At 40.4% G+C, this 18,473-nt stretch overlaps 2 protein-coding genes across 3 annotated transcripts in view; one reads left to right on the top strand and one right to left on the bottom strand.

Moving 5' to 3' along the window:
• On the top strand, positions 1–16,326 carry wdfy1 (WD repeat and FYVE domain containing 1). The gene is made up of 12 exons (XM_086260776.1): positions 1–372; positions 1,660–1,727; positions 2,339–2,412; positions 2,530–2,584; positions 5,389–5,539; positions 5,624–5,736; positions 8,289–8,415; positions 9,277–9,382; positions 9,551–9,652; positions 9,735–9,865; positions 9,957–10,065; positions 11,625–16,326. The coding sequence occupies exons 1-12, from the start codon at positions 236–238 to the stop codon at positions 11,682–11,684; spliced, it is 1,233 nt and encodes a 410-aa protein (XP_086116902.1). The 5' UTR covers positions 1–235; the 3' UTR covers positions 11,685–16,326.
• dhrs12la (dehydrogenase/reductase 12-like a) overlaps positions 15,534–18,473 on the bottom strand; it is a 17,809-nt gene continuing 14,869 nt past the window's right edge. For both annotated transcript variants that reach the window (XM_086260777.1, XM_086260778.1), the window contains exon 10: positions 15,534–16,505. In XM_086260777.1, coding sequence (XP_086116903.1) covers positions 16,390–16,505 — 116 coding nt within the window. In that variant the 3' untranslated portion in view covers positions 15,534–16,389. The remainder of the gene's footprint in view (positions 16,506–18,473) is intronic.

Here is an 18,473-nt window from a genome sequence, read left to right on the forward strand (position 1 = left end):
CAATATTAGTTAGTGTCTCGTGGCACTTGGTTGCTTGTGTTGTGATCCAGCATCTTGAAAAACCAAATAGTCTCTCATACAGCATTTATAAAATTCACAGTCTGAATTCGTTGGTCGCATTCCTCACGTTATTACGGTGATCCCGACAGCGGCTCCGGGTGTCAGCTGATCCTCCTTTACTGGCGAGTAAGGAGGAAAATCAGCTGAAGGAAAACACTCCTGGCTAGTTAAAACCATGGCTGCGGAGATTCACTCGAGGCCCCAGACAGCTAGACCGGTTCTGTTGAACAAGATCGAGGGACACTCGGACGCTGTCAATGCAGCCGTTTTAATACCCAAAGAAGATGGAGTAATCACGGTTAGCGAGGACAGGTATGTTTACCAGGCAAGCTAAGTGTAGCCTAATACTAGCTAGCGGGGGCTCGGTATATTTACTGGTCTTTAGACTCATAATACCTGGTGCACTGGCTTAAGAAGGACAGAATAAAGATAATAAGCAACGTGTATCGCTTTGAGAATATATATTTTCTAGGCTTCATAATAGCTGAGGAGAGCGTAGGAGGGTGTGGGGATAGAAATACACTCAGAATCTGAGTTCAATCCGGAAAATCTCTGGATAATAGTAATGGACCTAATACGAAATGTAAAAATAAAGCTTCTTTTGTTCAGTATGTACCGTTTATTATTACTACTCGTGGCTTAATATGTGTAAAGATATTAAAACTGCTTGCAATGTTGTGCTTGCTAGCTAGCTTGCTACCGAGTACAGTAAACATTACTGTCAAAATGATGCCTTCAAGTGCTCGAGGATTTATTTGTCGAAATGGAACCCATTTTTGTAGTAATCGAAGTGGCTGTGATTTTTTTTTAATTTTTTTTGTGGACATTAAATACCACACTTAGACATGTTAGATTTTAGAAAATGCATGCTTGGTCACAAGTGTTAAAAAGAGACTACATCCGCCTTCAGAGTAAAGGGAACTCAGTTAATACGAACAATGTTATACAGTACATATGAAAAGGAGAAGTTGTGGGGTGTTAAAACGGGTTCCTTCAAGAAAGCTGCACAGACGCTGTGTTTCATGTCTGTTTTTCTTTTCCTCGCAGACACGTTACTTGCTAGTAAGTGAAACTGACTGAATTCCCTTTTTAATGGAAGAAAAAGGCTGTGGGAAGCGTACTTTGACTGCACTTGAAATGAAAAGTGCTGAAGATGCAACAGTACACAAGAATTCCGCAAAGCTGCCCAGTTTCCTATGTAAATGGCACGTTTAATGACTGAGTCATAAGGTGTTACAGTGGAAAGAATCACAACCAAATCTGCATTAGAAGTGCTTTTGTTAAAATCAGGTTCCAGATGTTAGCAGGCCAAAAGAAGATCCAAGAAGTGGTTTAATGCTAAGTTTAGCTTTGAGTCACCTCTTCTAAAATGTGGTTTTATTTGTGATCTCAGTCAAGCATGAAGTCGGCATCACTTCTGGTATTAATATTACTTCTGACAGTCAGGTCTTGTTAAGGTACAGAGTACTTTCCTCCATGGAAGGTGTTAAGTTGAATGTCATAAAATACGTCCTGCACAGAATGAGAATGTCGTTGCTTGTAGTTAACTGAACACTGGAGAGTACATTAAATGTTCACCTGTGTGACATATTCCTGCAGAACCATCCGTGTGTGGCTGAAGAGAGACAGTGGTCAGTACTGGCCGAGCATCTACCATACAGTCTCCTGTAAGTAACGCTGTATCACGCTTGGGTGAGACTACTTTGAAATGTCATCAGTTACTGATTTTATTTGACATGGCTGTTTCTCCCATTAGCCACGTACTTAACTGCTGCAGAATCAAGAGTGCCACAAATGTTGTTTTTGATCACATATTCTCATATATCTTCGTGCGTTTCTTACGAGTGCATTTTTATCGCTGCTGCTTTGTAATCAGATCAGGTTGAGGTTTTTCTTGATGACAGAAGGGTTGCACTGCTCATGAACGTGTCTGTGTTGCACATTTTTGAAGTTAGAGAGACGGCGATGTTGCCAGGGAGGAATTTTAGAGGGATGACATCTACTGCTCGATTTCATCTTGATGCAATCTTTCCTGTCCTCACAACAAAAGAGGCATGAATTAATAGCAGTTGGTCTTTATGAAAGAACCTTTTTCTAATTTGAATCCTTCAATAATTTAAAGCTACAGCTGAAGTCAGAATTAAACAAATATATTCAGAAACTGCTGACAGTTATTTTCATCCATTACCCCCCTGCTCTGACTGCATTTACAGCCATATAATGAAACCCCCTGTGTGTGACGTTCCCGCTCACTGTGAATGTCTTCACTTCTTTCCAGCTCCATGCTCTTGCATGTCGTATCACCACGACAGCAGACGCATCTTCATAGGCCAGGACAATGGGGCGATTGTGGTGAGTGCAGCTAACCCAGACACGTTGGCTTCATATTTTCTTTGTTGAATCTGGCTTTAGAGGGTTTGAAGAGTTATTTAATTTGAAGTTATTTCCGTTTGTTTGCTCGAATTGCAGGAGTTTCTCATCTCCGAAGACTTCAACAAGATGAACCACGTGAAAACGTATCCAGGTGAGATCATGAGATAAGAAAATTAATAGAAGAAGTAGAGTCCAGTTTGAGTGTACGAGGCTAATCAGCGAGTTATTCGACTTAAATTAAAAGGCCTAACTCTACATGGTGGATTATTAAACCACAGATGATATCAAAATCGAAGGCAATGATGAAGTGCCTTAAAACTGCATTCTTTTTAATAGCAACCAGGGGCATTACCTGGCAGGTGAACAGGTCAAAAGGTCTTCCGGTCGTATAGAAGTCTATGGGACAACAGCCCTCAGCCTTGACTTGTGTGAAAACTTTCCTGATGATTTTATGGCCTAAATTATTCATTTCAGGTCATAATGAATAACACATTAAGTCCATTTTTAAAAATTCTGGTCATTGTAAGTTGCAGAAAGGAGGCTTATCCAGGGTATCGGCTAATGACTTGTCAAAACACACTTTGTGTGGTTTGACAGTCACAGAACAGCCACACAGGGGGAGCAGCATGCGTTTATGTGAGAGGAGCAGTGTTTGCACAAACATGTCTACTTTCTGATGAACGAGAGCAAGTACTGAACATGGAAGAGCCACTGAAACTAAAATATCGATCCTAGTATTGATTCGATACCAATATCAGCATTGGCATCAGTACTGTTGATATTTAGATTGGTTGCCCCTCCCCCCAAATAAAAAGTTGTCAAATGATTGCTACTTCACTCTGTCTGTACTTTTTACACATCCATTTCCCTTTTCAAACTTCAAAAAGCTTGTAAAAAAGAACTTGTCAGTTTCCGGTTAGTGGACACTATGACACAGCAAAGGCCCTGACTGACAGCTGGGAGGTTAATAAGTGAGGAAATGAAATTGAAAACTTTCTTGGTTGGTGCATGACTCACCTGATTAAGAGAGAAGGAAAAAGACAGTATTACAAATGTGCCATGGCTTCAGCCGGTCCGGGATGTCAACAGCCCTTAGCCTGAGTGAGTCATCTGTTGCAGAGATGCTGCAAATGAGCTGTCAAAAAGAGAACTGATGACATGTGGTTTGAAAACTACCGGTGTATTATCAAATAGCATCACCCACAAAATATTTCTTCATCGCAATAAGAAGTCAGAAGGTCAGCCCTCCACAAATGCACATTTAAACTGTGCTAATAGATCCAAGTGGAAGGCGTTTCAGAAAATTATTTTGCTTTGTAACACAGGCACCTTTAAACTGTTGTTCCACTGTGATCTTCATCTGCTGTTATACTGCCACTGTTGCTTGTTCCTGTGACTGTACCAGCAGCTATTTATCCTCCTCAGCAGGCTTGAGCCAGCACATGTCACCACTATAATGGTCCATCTGGTTTCTACCGTTCGTAGCACAATCAAGCTGCCAAGCCTGACCGGCAGCGACAGAAAGCCACAGTCAGTTTAAACATACACGAGGGCTGTGAGCCATGCACAGTTTAGCATCATCACTGGCAGGCAGTGTTCATTTCCTTAGAGCTGTACACGAGAGAACATTGACCTCTTTTAACGTCCTTTATGCCAGCACGTGTTCAGTCTGCTTCTAAATTTTTGTAAAAGAATGATTTTAGAAAAATCTTTCCTCTCTGGACTTCAGTTTAATTACTTAGCAAAGTCTGTGCTCCATTTATTATGTGAGCGTGTTCACCGTGACCTGGTGAGGACATTCTTATTTGTCGTTATTAGTCATAATAGATGTAATAGCCATTACATCACCAGCACTCAAGTCACCCACAGATTACAGATTTAAGTAAGTAAGCTAGATGGATTTAGGGGATAAAAATGTTCCTCTAGTTATGCAGACAAGACAAATGCAGTAAAAAGGAATACAGACACAGGAAATACAAAATGGATAGTAACGGAGAGAATTAGTCATGTGGTCATGTGCACTTGGATTAGGCAAATATGACTCCCTTCTGAACTTTATCAGTGATGTTTTACATTTCTATCAGCCATAAAGATAATGGCAGTAATAAATGAGAAGGTTATGGCATTTTACATTCAAAAGTTCCAAAGGTTAGCTTCACTGTGACGTCTATAAAAAACACACACACAATTTAATTCCATAATTCAGGCTCAGAAGAGGAGTTTGAGACTATTTTTTATTTTATTTGTCTTTGATTTGGTAACACTGACACTTGATTATTCAGTTCTGTACATGTGAACTTTACTAGTTAACAGAAGAAAACAACGGCAAGGCAATTATTCTGATTAGTGACATAAAGTGATTTGATTTAAAGCTGCTGTAGTCACCATATTTATTTTTTCAGTGATTTAAATAAGCACACAATGGTTATTTCACTCATCTCACCCAGGTCATTTGGAAAGATTTTTTTCCTTTTTAGAGAAGGTGTAGAAAACATCTGGAATAAAAGATCCAGAAATCTTAACCTTACCAGAAGCCCTTGAAATTGCAACACAGGTTAATGTTGTGAAAGTAGGCCATATATATTCTTATAATACCTTTCCTCTGTCCACTTTATAGTTAGTTTATGTTCTGTTGCCATTAATCAGTGCTGCTTTCAATATACTTGGAAAAACCTACACATGGGCACATAGTATGTGGGATGTATTGTGATTTATTTGAATGTAGCTGTTGGCCAGTTTGAAACAATACAGTACAACAGGAGTAGTTGAGCCCCTGCTGTTTGCAAAGGCTGAGATGTTGACTGCAAATTGTTTGAAAGGATTCGTTTGTGTGGATTACAGGAACACTAAGCAGAACCTGTGATTGGATCAGGACATAAAGAGAGCAAAGTCTTCTTTTTGTCATCTACATGCATTGTTGCTCTTTAGCACTTATTATGTATTTGTTCTTTGCAGCCCACCAGAACCGCGTGTCAGATATGGTCTTCTCCCTGGAGAGTGAGTGGGTGGTGAGTACCGGCCATGATAAGAGTGTGAGCTGGATGTGCACCCAGAGTGGCAGCATGCTGGGGAGACACTACTTCACTGCCTGGGCCTCCTGCCTGCAGTATCCTTTATTCACTGAGTGTTTGTGCCGCATTTAGAGTACAGTAACATGTAAAGCCAGTTCAAGCCCTGACTCCTCGCTCAGATACGATCAAGAGACACAGCACGCCTTCGTAGGCGACCACTCAGGACAGATCACTCTGCTGAAGCTGGAGAGGCAGACGTACTCCACCATCACTACACTGAAGGGTCATGAAGGTAAAGGCATACATGATACACACAAATGTCGCTTCCTTGATAAACAGGCACCAAATACCAACATTTATGCAGCAATTAAATACATAATTCCTGCCCTCTTTCTTGTTAGAGCTATTTTTTTTCCTACCAATTTCTCATGTGTGATGATATTCTCTCGAGGTCCTTCTTGTTTGCGACTTTTTAGGGGAGTTCTGGGTTATCTCTCATTAATATGCATCCACAAGCTTTAAGAGCATCTTGCAGTCTGGAGATCTCGGTGGATAAACGTATAGATAAATGAAGCGATAACTGTATTGACTAGATTTTCTAGTCTATATATGTCCTAAAAAACATTTAAAGTCATTCATTGTAACAGAGCTTATAGCACAATCAAAAACCACAGAGCTTTCATGTAACAGAAGTGTGGTTGAGATTTTGAAAATGTAAATCACAATCTTATAATTATTAACTTGTTAGACATCAAGGAGACCTGGATCAGGAGAAAAAATGGAAAAACGTTGGCTTATGTTGTTTTCCTATATGGTACTGTAAGGTTAGTGCTCATATATTGGGATATAAGTATTGTATTGAGCATAGAAGCTATACAGAAACTAAAACGTCAGTATCAGCTCTTATTGATTCACATTATTTAATTCGTGATACCCACTAATTTGGAAGTTATCAAACAAAAAACTTCCAAATTAGTGACTTATGGCGAACAGTTGGTGTTTTTCTTGAGCTGAATCTCTCATCAATCACTGACCGTTGGTCGCCCCAGCACCAGTACGGGAAGCTGCTCCTGGAGGTGTAAGTGACGCAGCTGCTTGCACAGAAGGAACCGCACCAGCTGTCAGTATCATACAGGCCTGGCTTCAAAATCCCCTCCAGAACTCATATCATATCACCAGGAATGTAATCTTCCTGTTCTATGACAGCTGCAGCTGGCACAAAAACAAGTTCCATTTCTCTTCCTCTCAGGAAAACTGGTCTCACACAATAGTTCACCATGTTTACATATGCTTAAAACACCAGTTTGCTATAGTGAGAGTGAGGCAGAGACGTCTCCCCGTGTAACGTAAGATGATCTGCTCCTTGAGGCGGGGGGGGGGCGCGCTAAGTTAGTTCACTTTGCACAGGTAAAGACCAAACGATCAGATGACCCCCTATGAGCAAGCACTTGGCGAAAGTGGGAAGGAAAAACTCCCTTTTAACAGGAAGAAACCTCCAGCAGAACCAGACAATCAGATCCCACTGCTAGATGACAGACTAAACTGTCAGCAGCTGTTTGTGGAGCTGCGTTGTTTGTGCCATCTTGTGTTTGACCTGTTGTTGCATGATGTTTTCTTTCAGTCCACTCAGAAACAATGACAAGAAACATGTCCACTCACAGCAGGCAGGTAAACGGAAAGAATGATCAACAAAGTTTAAAAAAACAGAAGTGGCGCTAACGGAAGATGTAAACACGTCATAGTTTACAGCACTACTGCTGCTGTTTGCCTTTAAGAGGCAAAATTCATCATGTCGAGTATAGCACTAAGCTGCAAAAGCCAGACCTTTGTTTCTCATTTCAACAGCAGTTTTGTTTTGGCTGGTTGATGATGATGGTGTTGGTGGAAAATGCCTTCTCACTTGCAGCTCTACAAATTCCTGTAACTGCTTGTTTTAGTTGAGGCTTGGCAGCTGCAATGTTTTCATGCTCATCAGAACCACTCAGTGGCCACTTGAGGCTTTTTAGATGGGAGAATGACTCAGTTTGTATCAAGATGCAAATGCAAACGATGATCTGTGACTCAGATGAGATTTGCAGTCAAGGGGCTCAGTGTCCTTGTAGCTGTGCCAAGAAAATGGATCGCACAACAAATTTGAACTGCCGAGACACTTGGCTGTGTGAGACAAACACTTCCCTGTGTTCTTCTTTGGGTTTTTGATAACCAGGCACTGAGTAAAATATGTGATCCTTTCAGAGCCTGTTTTTATTTATTTATTTATTTTTAGCCTCAAACATGTTGCCTGTGGTATAGCCAGGTGGAACAGGCAAATCACACGATTTTAGAAAACCTAAAAATACAAACGCTTGCATTAAACCAGTCTGAATCTTGTTACTGCTCTCTTTGATCTGCACCTGTGCTCTGGTGCTCATGGTTACACATGGTAATTGGACAGATGGTGATACATATTAATAGGTGGGCTCCAACTGTGCACAAGCCCCAAATATTTAATGGAGATTATGTTCCATTAAAATTGGAAAAGACAACATAAAGGTCAGATGTAATGTCAGAGTCATCGCTGATATTACTGGTGTTAGAAGTTGCTCTATGTGGCTTTCATTTGGCTCAATAGCACAGAAATATGTAATATGTTATAGTGGTAGTGCGTGCTTATTAGACAAAATAATTAAATTATAGCTGGAGTCATTAAGAGAGTCGTGCTGTAAAATGTTACTTGGAACTGGCTGCATTTCTCCCAGCGGGCACTGGGTGGAGCCAGCAGATCGCACCATGATCCTGTGTCCCGTTGAGCTCCTGGCAGAAGATGGAAACACATATAATGAGTCTGTTTTCTTTTGCATCCAGGTAGTGTAGGAGCGCTGTGGTGGGACCCAGTCCAGAGGCTGCTCTTCTCAGGGGCCTCCGACCACAGTGTCATTATGTGGGACATCGGAGGCCGCAAAGGACGAACACTGCTCTTGCAGGGGCATCAGTAAGTTATAGTGTCGCTACATTCAGGCATGGGATCCCAGTTTGCTGTCATTCTGCTTTTTCTCAAAGATGTGGGAACTTCAAAGTGAGTTCGCAAAATGGGATGTTGATATGTGAACAATTCTTCAGGAATAAAACTCCACGTCCCTGTTTTTATCCTTTTCAAAGCAGTGTCTATGTGCAGTACACTCTGTAACCGCATCCTCTTGTCAAAGGCAGGTCTCGCCTAGTGTCAGTTGCAGCTTTCCCCAGGCACTGTCACCATTTTTATCTCCTGTCTTCATCCATATTTTACCACCTCCCAGGTACAGGAATTATCCACAAAGCCCATGTACATTGATGCCTATCAGAGCCATAAAGATAATGGCAGTAATAAGGATTTGCAGACATTTATCTCTCAGACACCCATAAACTGAGAGTTATGACACACTACAGGTCTTAAACCCTGTTGTGGATCTGTATCTTTTTTTTCCTTATCCTGTCCTCCAGTTTACTTGTATATCAATGTCGGCCTGTTCTGCTTATTATAGGTTTCCATACACAGCTTATACTTGGCCGTGGTGCAGCCTTCAGTTCATAAACTCTGTGAAGCAAGCTGTTTTAGTTCTCTTCCTTTTCCCTCTAAGCCAACTTTCATCTGATTTGCTGGCACTCACAAGCAAAAGGTTGAACAGCAAGTGAGGCTGTTGTCGTCGTACCCTGAGATGATCATATCCCTTGTTAGTGACATCGGTCATATACAAGAGTAGTAAAAAAGAAAATCGTTTCCACCGGTGTTTCTGTCCACCAGGTGAACACTTGTCCACTATTGTTGTAGTTGTTAAGATATGTATTGTCTTGTCTGTATCTTTGACTCCTTTAGCGAGCGCGTTCAGGCTCTGCGTTACCTCCAGTTGACCAGGCAGTTGGTGTCATGCTCCGCTGATGGAGGCATCGCAGTGTGGAACATGGACACGCAGAGAGAAGAGGTTTGAATCATAAGCCAGTTTTCTCTGTGTGCACTGTTTTAGTATTAGATTGTTGCTATCAGTGGTAAAGAGTTTAGTCGCTCCTTTGTATTTTCATCTTAGTCCTTGTGTGAATGCTCGAGTGTCTCTGTGTGTGTAATGTTAGCCTTCGAGTCTGTCTGTCTGCAGGCGCCTCAGTGGTTAGACAGCGACTCTTGTCAGAAGTGTGAGCAGCCTTTCTTCTGGAATATCAAACAGATGTGGGACACTAAGACCCTGGGACTTAGACAGGTAGGTTGCTCATGCCTGTGTCCTTAGCATTTTGATGTCCTCATTAGTCACAATGTGATATGAGCTTGTTTCCTGTGTGCAGCACCACTGCAGGAAGTGCGGCAAGGCCGTGTGTGGAAAATGTAGCTCCAAACGCTCTACGTTTCCAATCATGGGCTTTGAGTTCCCGGTGCGGGTGTGTGATGCCTGCTTTGAAACCATCAAAGAAGAAGAGTGAGTTTAATTTTGTGTAGTATTCACATTATATAACCCCTTTACCAGATTAGTGAGGGAAAGTAATGAAATGCTGTCATTGTGTGTGTAGTCGGACACCGCTGGCCACGTTCCACGAGGGGAAACACAACATCGCTCACATGGACATGGATCCATCGAGAGGCCTGATGGTCACTTGTGGAAGTGACCGCATTGTTAAGGTCAACAACAGTTCTTTGATACCAGATAATTCATGCATGTGAGCAGGCTGTGTTAAGCACAGAGCCTCTGAAGCAAAATGCAACCCAAAGCAAATCAAGCCCACAATCTAGCTTTACCTATTTTTTTTGTATATGAAAACATTCATATTTACAGGCAGTCCTATAAAACCTTTCAGCATTATAAAAAGCAGCATGCAAAACCTTTTTAATCTGAATTAGAGCCTTAAAAATATCATTAAAAAACTGCTTTTAATTGGACTCCTGATTTCACACATCCGCTAAAACCAGCACTACATGTGACATTGTGCAGAGCTATGTCATGTTCATCCTCCTTCCAAAACAGATCTCCGTTAAATCTGAAAAACCTTAGATCATAATCTGTGTGTAAAAGATGGAGATGGCCACCATGACGTCACCCATTGTTTCACAGACTACCTCTGAGTTTGGTATTTTGGACATCTTGATTTTATAAAACTGGACATGGCCATATGTGTATGGTAGAACTGGGAGTTATTAGCTAATGGTGGGAGTGGCTAATTAGCAAGAGCAACACATAATATACTGAACTATTAATGATTGTAATTAATATTGTATTGTTGTATTTATGGATGTATTGTATGATATGTGAATTGTTTTGCTATTGTCTCAACAGCTGAGAGAGCAGTGTATATATACTGTAAACCTGAGAATGACTAAATTAACAACAGATTTGATTTGGCATATGAAGAATAAGAAACCAAGCTGTAACTTAAGTAACCCCACTAATTTTGGCTATCATTGTAGAAAACGAATGATAGCTATAAATCTCTGCATTTTGCCATTAAATTATTTATATTTGGCTAAAATTAGTACCACATTATACACAACTTACTGTCATGGATGGTGTTAGCTGCCAATGGTTTTTGGTAAGCTACTAGGATTTCCACACACCTTTCGCTAGCGGTAACATTTGCAAGGCAGATGTGGTTAGCCAGCAAGCTGGGACATATCTACACTACATAAATTAAATGATTAATTGAGTTACTAGATGTTCGAGACAGTGTTCTGTTGCCAAACATAAGCAGTCCCTCTATAAATTGAATGTCTGAATAGCTTACATAAAACATGCTCTCTTCTGAGTAATGTTAGCTTACCGTTTCTTGATATTTGTTTTTATTGCATTCCAATTCTAAGCTACTGTTTACTAATGTTGCTCACTATTGATGCTGAGATTGGAAGAGAGGCATTGAGCCAAGGCACTTGAAAACATGTTTGAATTTTCAAGAAGAAAAGAAAATCCTTTAAATTTCTCTGGTTTTAGATTCTCATTAGCAAACATTTGCAACTTTTTTGTCATATGTGATGATATTAATGCAATCAAAGCTTTAGAAAGTTCATGTTTTCACTTTTTACATATATTGTCTCAACATTTTTGAATATCTGCCTTGCTTGAAAACCTTCTAGCCTGTTGTCTTGGGTGTTGTGTACACTGTTGTGGAGTTTGTGTTGTTTCATGTTTTCCTTACTTCACATCCACATTTATCTGTCCTGACATTCTTGTTGGCTGTTTGTCTCCACAGATATGGGATATGACACAGGTGGTTGGCTGTAGCTTAGCAACAGGCTTCTCCCCACGCTGATTGGCCAAGGCCTCTACACAGTGGCCCCACTGGCCCTTCATTTGCTCCGCCCATTCTTCTAATGTCATGGAAACCCCTCTGTACAGTACAGCTCCCCTTCACGCCTGAGATCTTCAGCTGCAGCCAGGCTTCTGCTCGGTGAACGCGTGCGTGCGTGCGTGCGTGCGTGCAGCCCTCCACATTCTTTTTGCTTCTCATAACAATCTTTTCTTTAATTTCACCATCAGTCTTACATCAGACTGTGTTTGACTGATTTGATGCTCTGATCTGAAACGCCACCCTAAGCACAACGAGGGCTGTGTGCGTGTACATGTGTGCATGTGCTCTAACAGGTTCTCCTAAGAGACGAATGGTATTGATATCAGTGTTTACATTCAAGTATATCTGATTGCTTCTTTTGACAAAGGTCCTTTTTTCCTTTTTCTTTTTTCTTGGCCTTGAATTGTATGTGTTTCACTAAAATGCTGACTAGCCATTCCTGTGAAAACTTCCCTTGCTTATTAGTGTGGCCCACAAACTGCATATCACAGCATAGCATCTGTATATAGCCCTGTGTCACGTGTGTGGAGCTGGATGCTTGAAATGACTCTCTCTGTCTCTGATTTCTTTCACTAGTTGGCCTTAAATCACTCTCAGGAGGTTTTACATCAGTAGGTTGTCACTAGGCGGGGCTCTGTTGATGTCAATTTTACCTTAAATAAATGTGTAATGTGAAAATTAATAGAACAGGCGCTTCTGTGAAGGATGAAGGAAATCTCTTGATAAAATATCTCCCAGGGCATTTGATGCAGCTGCGTGACATCAGTGACCAAGCCTCCGTCTCATCGTCTCAGGTGAAGGATGGAAAAGTTGGAAACATTCATATGAACGGGCGCCGACAGCCACAAAGTCCTGTCGCCACCATTCCGAGGAGCTGCGTTACCGTTTGAGATGTGATTAGCATTAGCTTTGTAGGTTAAATTCCCTAACGTCATGCTGGTGCAAATGAGTTTTTCAAAAAGCACAGGAGCATGCCACCTCTTAGATATGCGTCGCTTTCTTTGGAAAATATTTAAAATTGTGGTGTAAAAATTGATTTCCTGCCACCACAGAGGCTCTTGGGTACTAGACAGGTACTCTAAACTAATGTAGCACTTAATGCTGACGTGCTGAATTTTTCTCCAGCTAAATCGAGGTACAGCTGAGTGCTGCCTGCGTTCCTTCAAAAGCCTTAAAGAGAGAAGGACACAAAGCCTTTTTAAATGGTTTGCCAGTGCTTATGACTGTTCACTCGCGCTCACTCTCATGCACTCATGTCATCACAAAGCTCTCGTTTCCTTTCATCACATCACATCATCACATCACTTTTTATGTGATGTGATGATGTGATGTGATGTTCACCCTTTCTGATTGTCCCAGATTAAACACAGATGTGCATCTGTACATTAAGGATGTCTCATAACGTTCTCAGCACTGCACTTACTTGCACAATGGTTGCTTTTTGAATTAAAGAAAACATTTTTTGGTAAGTTAATCTGTGGAAGTAACGATAGCTTAATTCCATGTAGCATCCTTGTAAATAGCGGCTAATATCCCCTCATGTCAGACTAACGCTTGCCTTATTGTAAGTGGACAAATGAACATTATGTTGGAACTCCTGATTTCAAAATGTACTCACATTCCAGTTTTTTGATTATGTAGTGTATATTTATATTTGTAGTAAAGTATTTATCAGTTATCAGTGTAAATGGATCCTTAGTTTTCTTTATTTCCCTTGTTATAAATGACAAACTAGACCTTCAGTAAAGCACATGCAAACTGGCTAATGTTGAAATGATCTGTGGTGTTGGATCATGTAGTATTTTACATGGCTACATGGATGGAGATTGATTGGTTTGGGATGATTGTTATAGCAAAATAATGTATGATTTACATGCACACAATGCTATACTTGGGGTTAGACTGATAGCTGACAATAATGTAAAGCTTTACAGGAAGGGTAATTTATTTTTAAATGTCAGCATACATATTGGGTTCTTTTGGGATTTATTTCTTCACAAAGTGGACACAGAAGCTCTGCTATAAAACATGACTTAAAATTTGTGCACTTATTAAAAAATAATATTATTAAAGCTGCGTATTTGTATTTTGTAACTGGCAGGAGCCAAGCTGAGAGGAGAAGAGTCCAAAGTTAAAAGTTTTAACATTAAAACTACGTTTGACCTGAGAGGTCAAACACATATACTTAAGGAAACACCAGCAAATAGTAAAATGTCTATTTGACATTTAGGACCAATAGAAAAATTAAAATATCACACACAAGTCAATGGAAGTCTTTTTTTGGGGGGGGGGGAGAATCTCACAAAACTGAACAAAAACGAAATGTTTTTAGGGACACAGTATTGTGATGGAACAGCTGCGGAAGTAAAAGGTTTGTTCTGAGAGATGCTTAAAAGAAACAAAGGGTTTATCTGTGACCTGAGGAAAAAGATGAGGGGTAGTATGTGTTTTAATCACATATTCATAAAATACTGTAGATGCATGTTTGCTTTTAGCTGTTTACTGTTAGTTTGTCACCTCCACAGCTGGTCCGTCTCCCCAAAAACACTTTTGTTGCGTTTCTTTTGTTTTTTGAGGTTGGTTTTCTATAGATTTTTTTTTTTTTTTTTTACCTTTTGCACGTTTTTTTTTCTTCTTCTGTTGTATTTTGTGTGCTTTTGCAGTGTTTTTCGCTTTTCCGGTGTTTTCTTAGGTTGCTGTGCCTTTTGACCTCTCAGGGCCACTGATTTATTTGTTTTACTTTCACACCAGAATGAAAAGTGAACAACACTGGCATATTGCTGACAGTATAATCCAAACTTTATGCCCAAATGTAATTTAAACCAGCGGTCCCCAACCGTTTTTGCGCCACGGACCGGTTTATGCCCGACAATATTTTCACGGACCGGCCTTTAAGGTGTCGCGGATAAATACAACAAAATAAAACTAGTATCGGTACTGAAAAATAGAAGCGTTATTCATAACACACGTGAAAAGACCCAGGAAACCGAGTTAACGATAAAAACGATAACAAAATAACGCTGAAAACTGATAAAAACCCTGAAAACCATACATTTCACACCTGAGCCTCAATTCTCACGGCCCGGTACCGGTCCGAGGCCCGGGGGTTGGGGACCGCTGATTTAAACAACAAAAAAAAAACCACCACCATGATTCATTAGGGATCAACAGGGTTGATGGTCCTGCTGCTGTACAATTAGGAGTCAGTGCTCTCCTTTCATTAAAGTCTCCTCCAGTCATTAATTCTTATCATGTCTTCTGTCAGAGGCACGGCAGATGGGTGTTAATAGTATGAGAAACTCCTGGATTCTTTGTTTGCAGAAATGGCGAACAAAGTAGATCTTCAACAGTGCCAGAAGCAAGCTGTTTTGTTTTTTTTTCATCCTGTGGTTAATGTCTTAGTTCCTTTTCTTTCACAGTCTTGAACAGGAGTCATTTTTGTTGTTTTTAGTTCAGCAAACACTAAAATGGATGAGAGGCCACTTTAACATGTAAAACGTGACTCATATTCCACAACACCACCACCCATAATATCAAACTCTGTAAGCTGATTTCTGTCTTGACTTTTTCCTCTTTCAACTGCTTGTAAAAGACACTTGCTGTTCCAAATAAGATGTTAATATCTCCAGATAACTGTATTTTGAAATACTGTTGACAATACGGAGCTGACTTTGGTCTCTCTGTCCCCTCTGGCCAGAGCACAGAGAGAAAAATATGATGCCCAATAAAATATTTGATATCTTTCTTTGACTGTGGGTTGTTGGGTTTTTTTCTTTCCACTTGTAAGAACTGTTGAACAAACTCGCAGAAAACGAGCACTGCTGTTCTTTATTCAAGCAAGCATTTACAAGAAAGTCAAGTGCAGTCACAGTAAGTAAAACAGTTTGTTTGTTTTTGGGGTTTTTTGGGGGTTTTCTTTTTTTTTTTTTTTAAGGTGCTCAGCAGATATCACCAAATATAAATCTACAGATTTTATTGCATGTGTCAAGTGATGCTGCTGCACTGTGTCTAAGCTCATAAAGAGTACAGCACAATACCAGTCTGGGTTCAGCCTGAACATTACAAAAACTACACTACAGTAAAGCAAATACACAGGTTACTTACAGAGCTTTCAAACACACATGCTTACGTTGTAAGTCATCAGAACACAAGCAGGACACTGAACCCGTGGCTGGTCGTGTGTGACTTTGGTCCCATCAGATTCCCATCTGATCGACAACTTTAATAAAGTCTCAGTGACAGGTTGTGCTGTCTGTGCTTTATGAGGGATCTCCAAATCGACACAATAACTCACTTATAAAGGCATCACTATCAAACACTTCTACAATAAAGTGTTTAGTTCTTATGAAGTCCAAAAGACATAAAAAAGCTTCTTTATTCAAGTAGTAATAAAGCATTACAAATCTCGCTAATCCCTTCATCATCTGTGACTTTAGTTTGGCATTATGAGGCTGGGATTCCCAAACACATCTTAGCACTCACACTCCTACTTAAAACTAGCGGCTACAGATAGCACTGCCACTTTAAATGGGCACTGAAGATTCATTCTTACTCCATCACCTGGGGAACTTTATCTGTTCTGTTTAAAAAAAAAAAAGAAAAATCTGAGCCCAGCCTCAGTCGGTGTAAACTTGTTGCGTTAGTGTTGTACTGGTCTCCTGCCTACTTAGTGTGACTGAAACGTCTTGGCTAAGTCCTCCAGTACAGACATTAACTTTTGTTCCTCCAGAGGGGAGCTGTGGGTCCAGGCCAAAGGCAGGTGGGTGGACACCATCTTCCGGTCTGTTGCAAACAAACACACACACACACACACACACACACACACACACACACACACACACACACACACACACACACACACACACACACACAAACAAACAAACACTAATGTTAACATGATGGGTTGCACTTACAAAAACTGTTGTGTTGTCTAACCAATGGTTTGATTTTCATGTCAAATAAAACTGATTTCAATTGTTTATCAGGGGGAATATGAAATTAAATCAGCCTTCATATAACCTGTCGTGGAAAGTCAGCACATATCCAAACGCCAGCCTGGTCTTACCCTAAAAGTATCCTGCACCCCTTTGACCAGTGGTGCTAAACTGCTCATTGATTTGTTCATGCTTCTCCTTAAATGCACACCTTAATTTTCTCTCTGTGAGTGTACACATTCCTCTCACTGAAAGAGGTAAGTGTGGCCTCCAGACACTCTTAATGCCCCCATGCCTTGCTCTTCTTTGACTCAAGCTAAAACCCATCCATCCCTTTGTTTCTGCTTCACATTCAGCTTCTTTGTCCTTTCTCTGTAGCAGCCAAAATACAATGTTGACTTCATTGGGATTTTTTTCCACTCTCATTTGTTGTGCCTCTCTTTGTTTCTTCATCAATTTACACTATATTACAACTCGCCTTGATCCTTTGGCCCTGGATAAACACAATTTATCACAGTAGACTGATGTTTGCACCTCTAATTCAAACAGGAAAGTCAGCATCAGACTGAAAAATGGCATTCCTTATGGGAGAGAGGAGTGTGTGTGTGTACGCATGTGTGTGTTGGGAGACGGTTGTGGTGGTTATGTCACGATCCCATCGACCTTCTAGTGTCTCCCAGTTCTGACCTGTGACATAAAAACAATCACAAAGGAAGTCACACTTGGATATACACCCATAATTCTGTAAAACAAATCAAAGTTTTCACTCTGTAATAGAGAAAATGCACAATTTTCACCTCACCTGTGAACTGATCCATACTCATCACACCTACGCACACAAACATGTGAGTCCAGGTGCAGAGTCTCCCACTGATAAAAGCCCAACAGGTCAGAGGGAGTCTATAGACCTGCTGGCTCCTTCTAATGGATGTGCAAGTTAACATGGGAAGTAACATGGCTATACATCTAAACATTTACACTTGTGACCACAAAGGAGAGATCGATTGCTCCTCCTCTGTCTGCACTCTGCGCTTCTTATCACAGAGACTCAATTAGAGGCTGACAAGCTGAATGTGAGATGTGACATTGGGATAAATCATTGGAATGGCATGGAAATGTGTCCCATAGAATAGATGAATGCCATTGCAGTCAGTCCATCAAATGATGCCCTCATGGATACATGAGGCCGAAAGATCATATTCTTGACTCTGGCATCTACACTGATGGAGACTGGATATTTAAAACGTAAATGTCTTGATAATGAAGGTTGGAAGAGAACCTGAAAATGGCCAACATTTATTTGTCACCCTTATTAAACAGATGTTGGCCTTGGATGCAAACCAGCGGATAACAACCTTGGAGCTTCTCTGGCATCCCTTTTTCAACCCTGGCCTCTCTAAGAGGTTCCCATGTATTGTCACTGTCAATCAATAAATAAATTGGATAATAATTGTTGTTTGTAATTCTTTATAAATACATTGCTACTGTTTAGCCTCCTAGTAGACATACCTGTGTTATAAATGTGGAACTCCTCTGATTTTCAGAAAATGTGACCTCAAGTCAAGTTCACTGAGATTTTCAGTAGACGAACCATGGTATTGATTTAAAAATTCTACGCAATCACAAACTTGGGTGTCCACAGCACCCCGCCATACACCAAACTCAAAAGATTAAGAGGTGTTTTTTAGTTTTTTCATAAAGATTACAACACACAAATAACAAAAATGGCAACATTGTTATTTTTCACAATGCTATTTTGAGGTTATCTAATGTAGTGCAAAAAAACAAAATCGAACAAACCCAGATATTAATAATT

This window comes from Aulonocara sp. 'chitande type north' Nkhata Bay, linkage group LG14, assembly GCF_057382095.1.
Source record: "Aulonocara sp. 'chitande type north' Nkhata Bay isolate Kocher_YH1m ecotype deep benthic linkage group LG14, A_spYH_male_GT1.1, whole genome shotgun sequence".
NCBI lineage: Eukaryota > Metazoa > Chordata > Actinopteri > Cichliformes > Cichlidae > Aulonocara > Aulonocara sp. 'chitande type north' Nkhata Bay.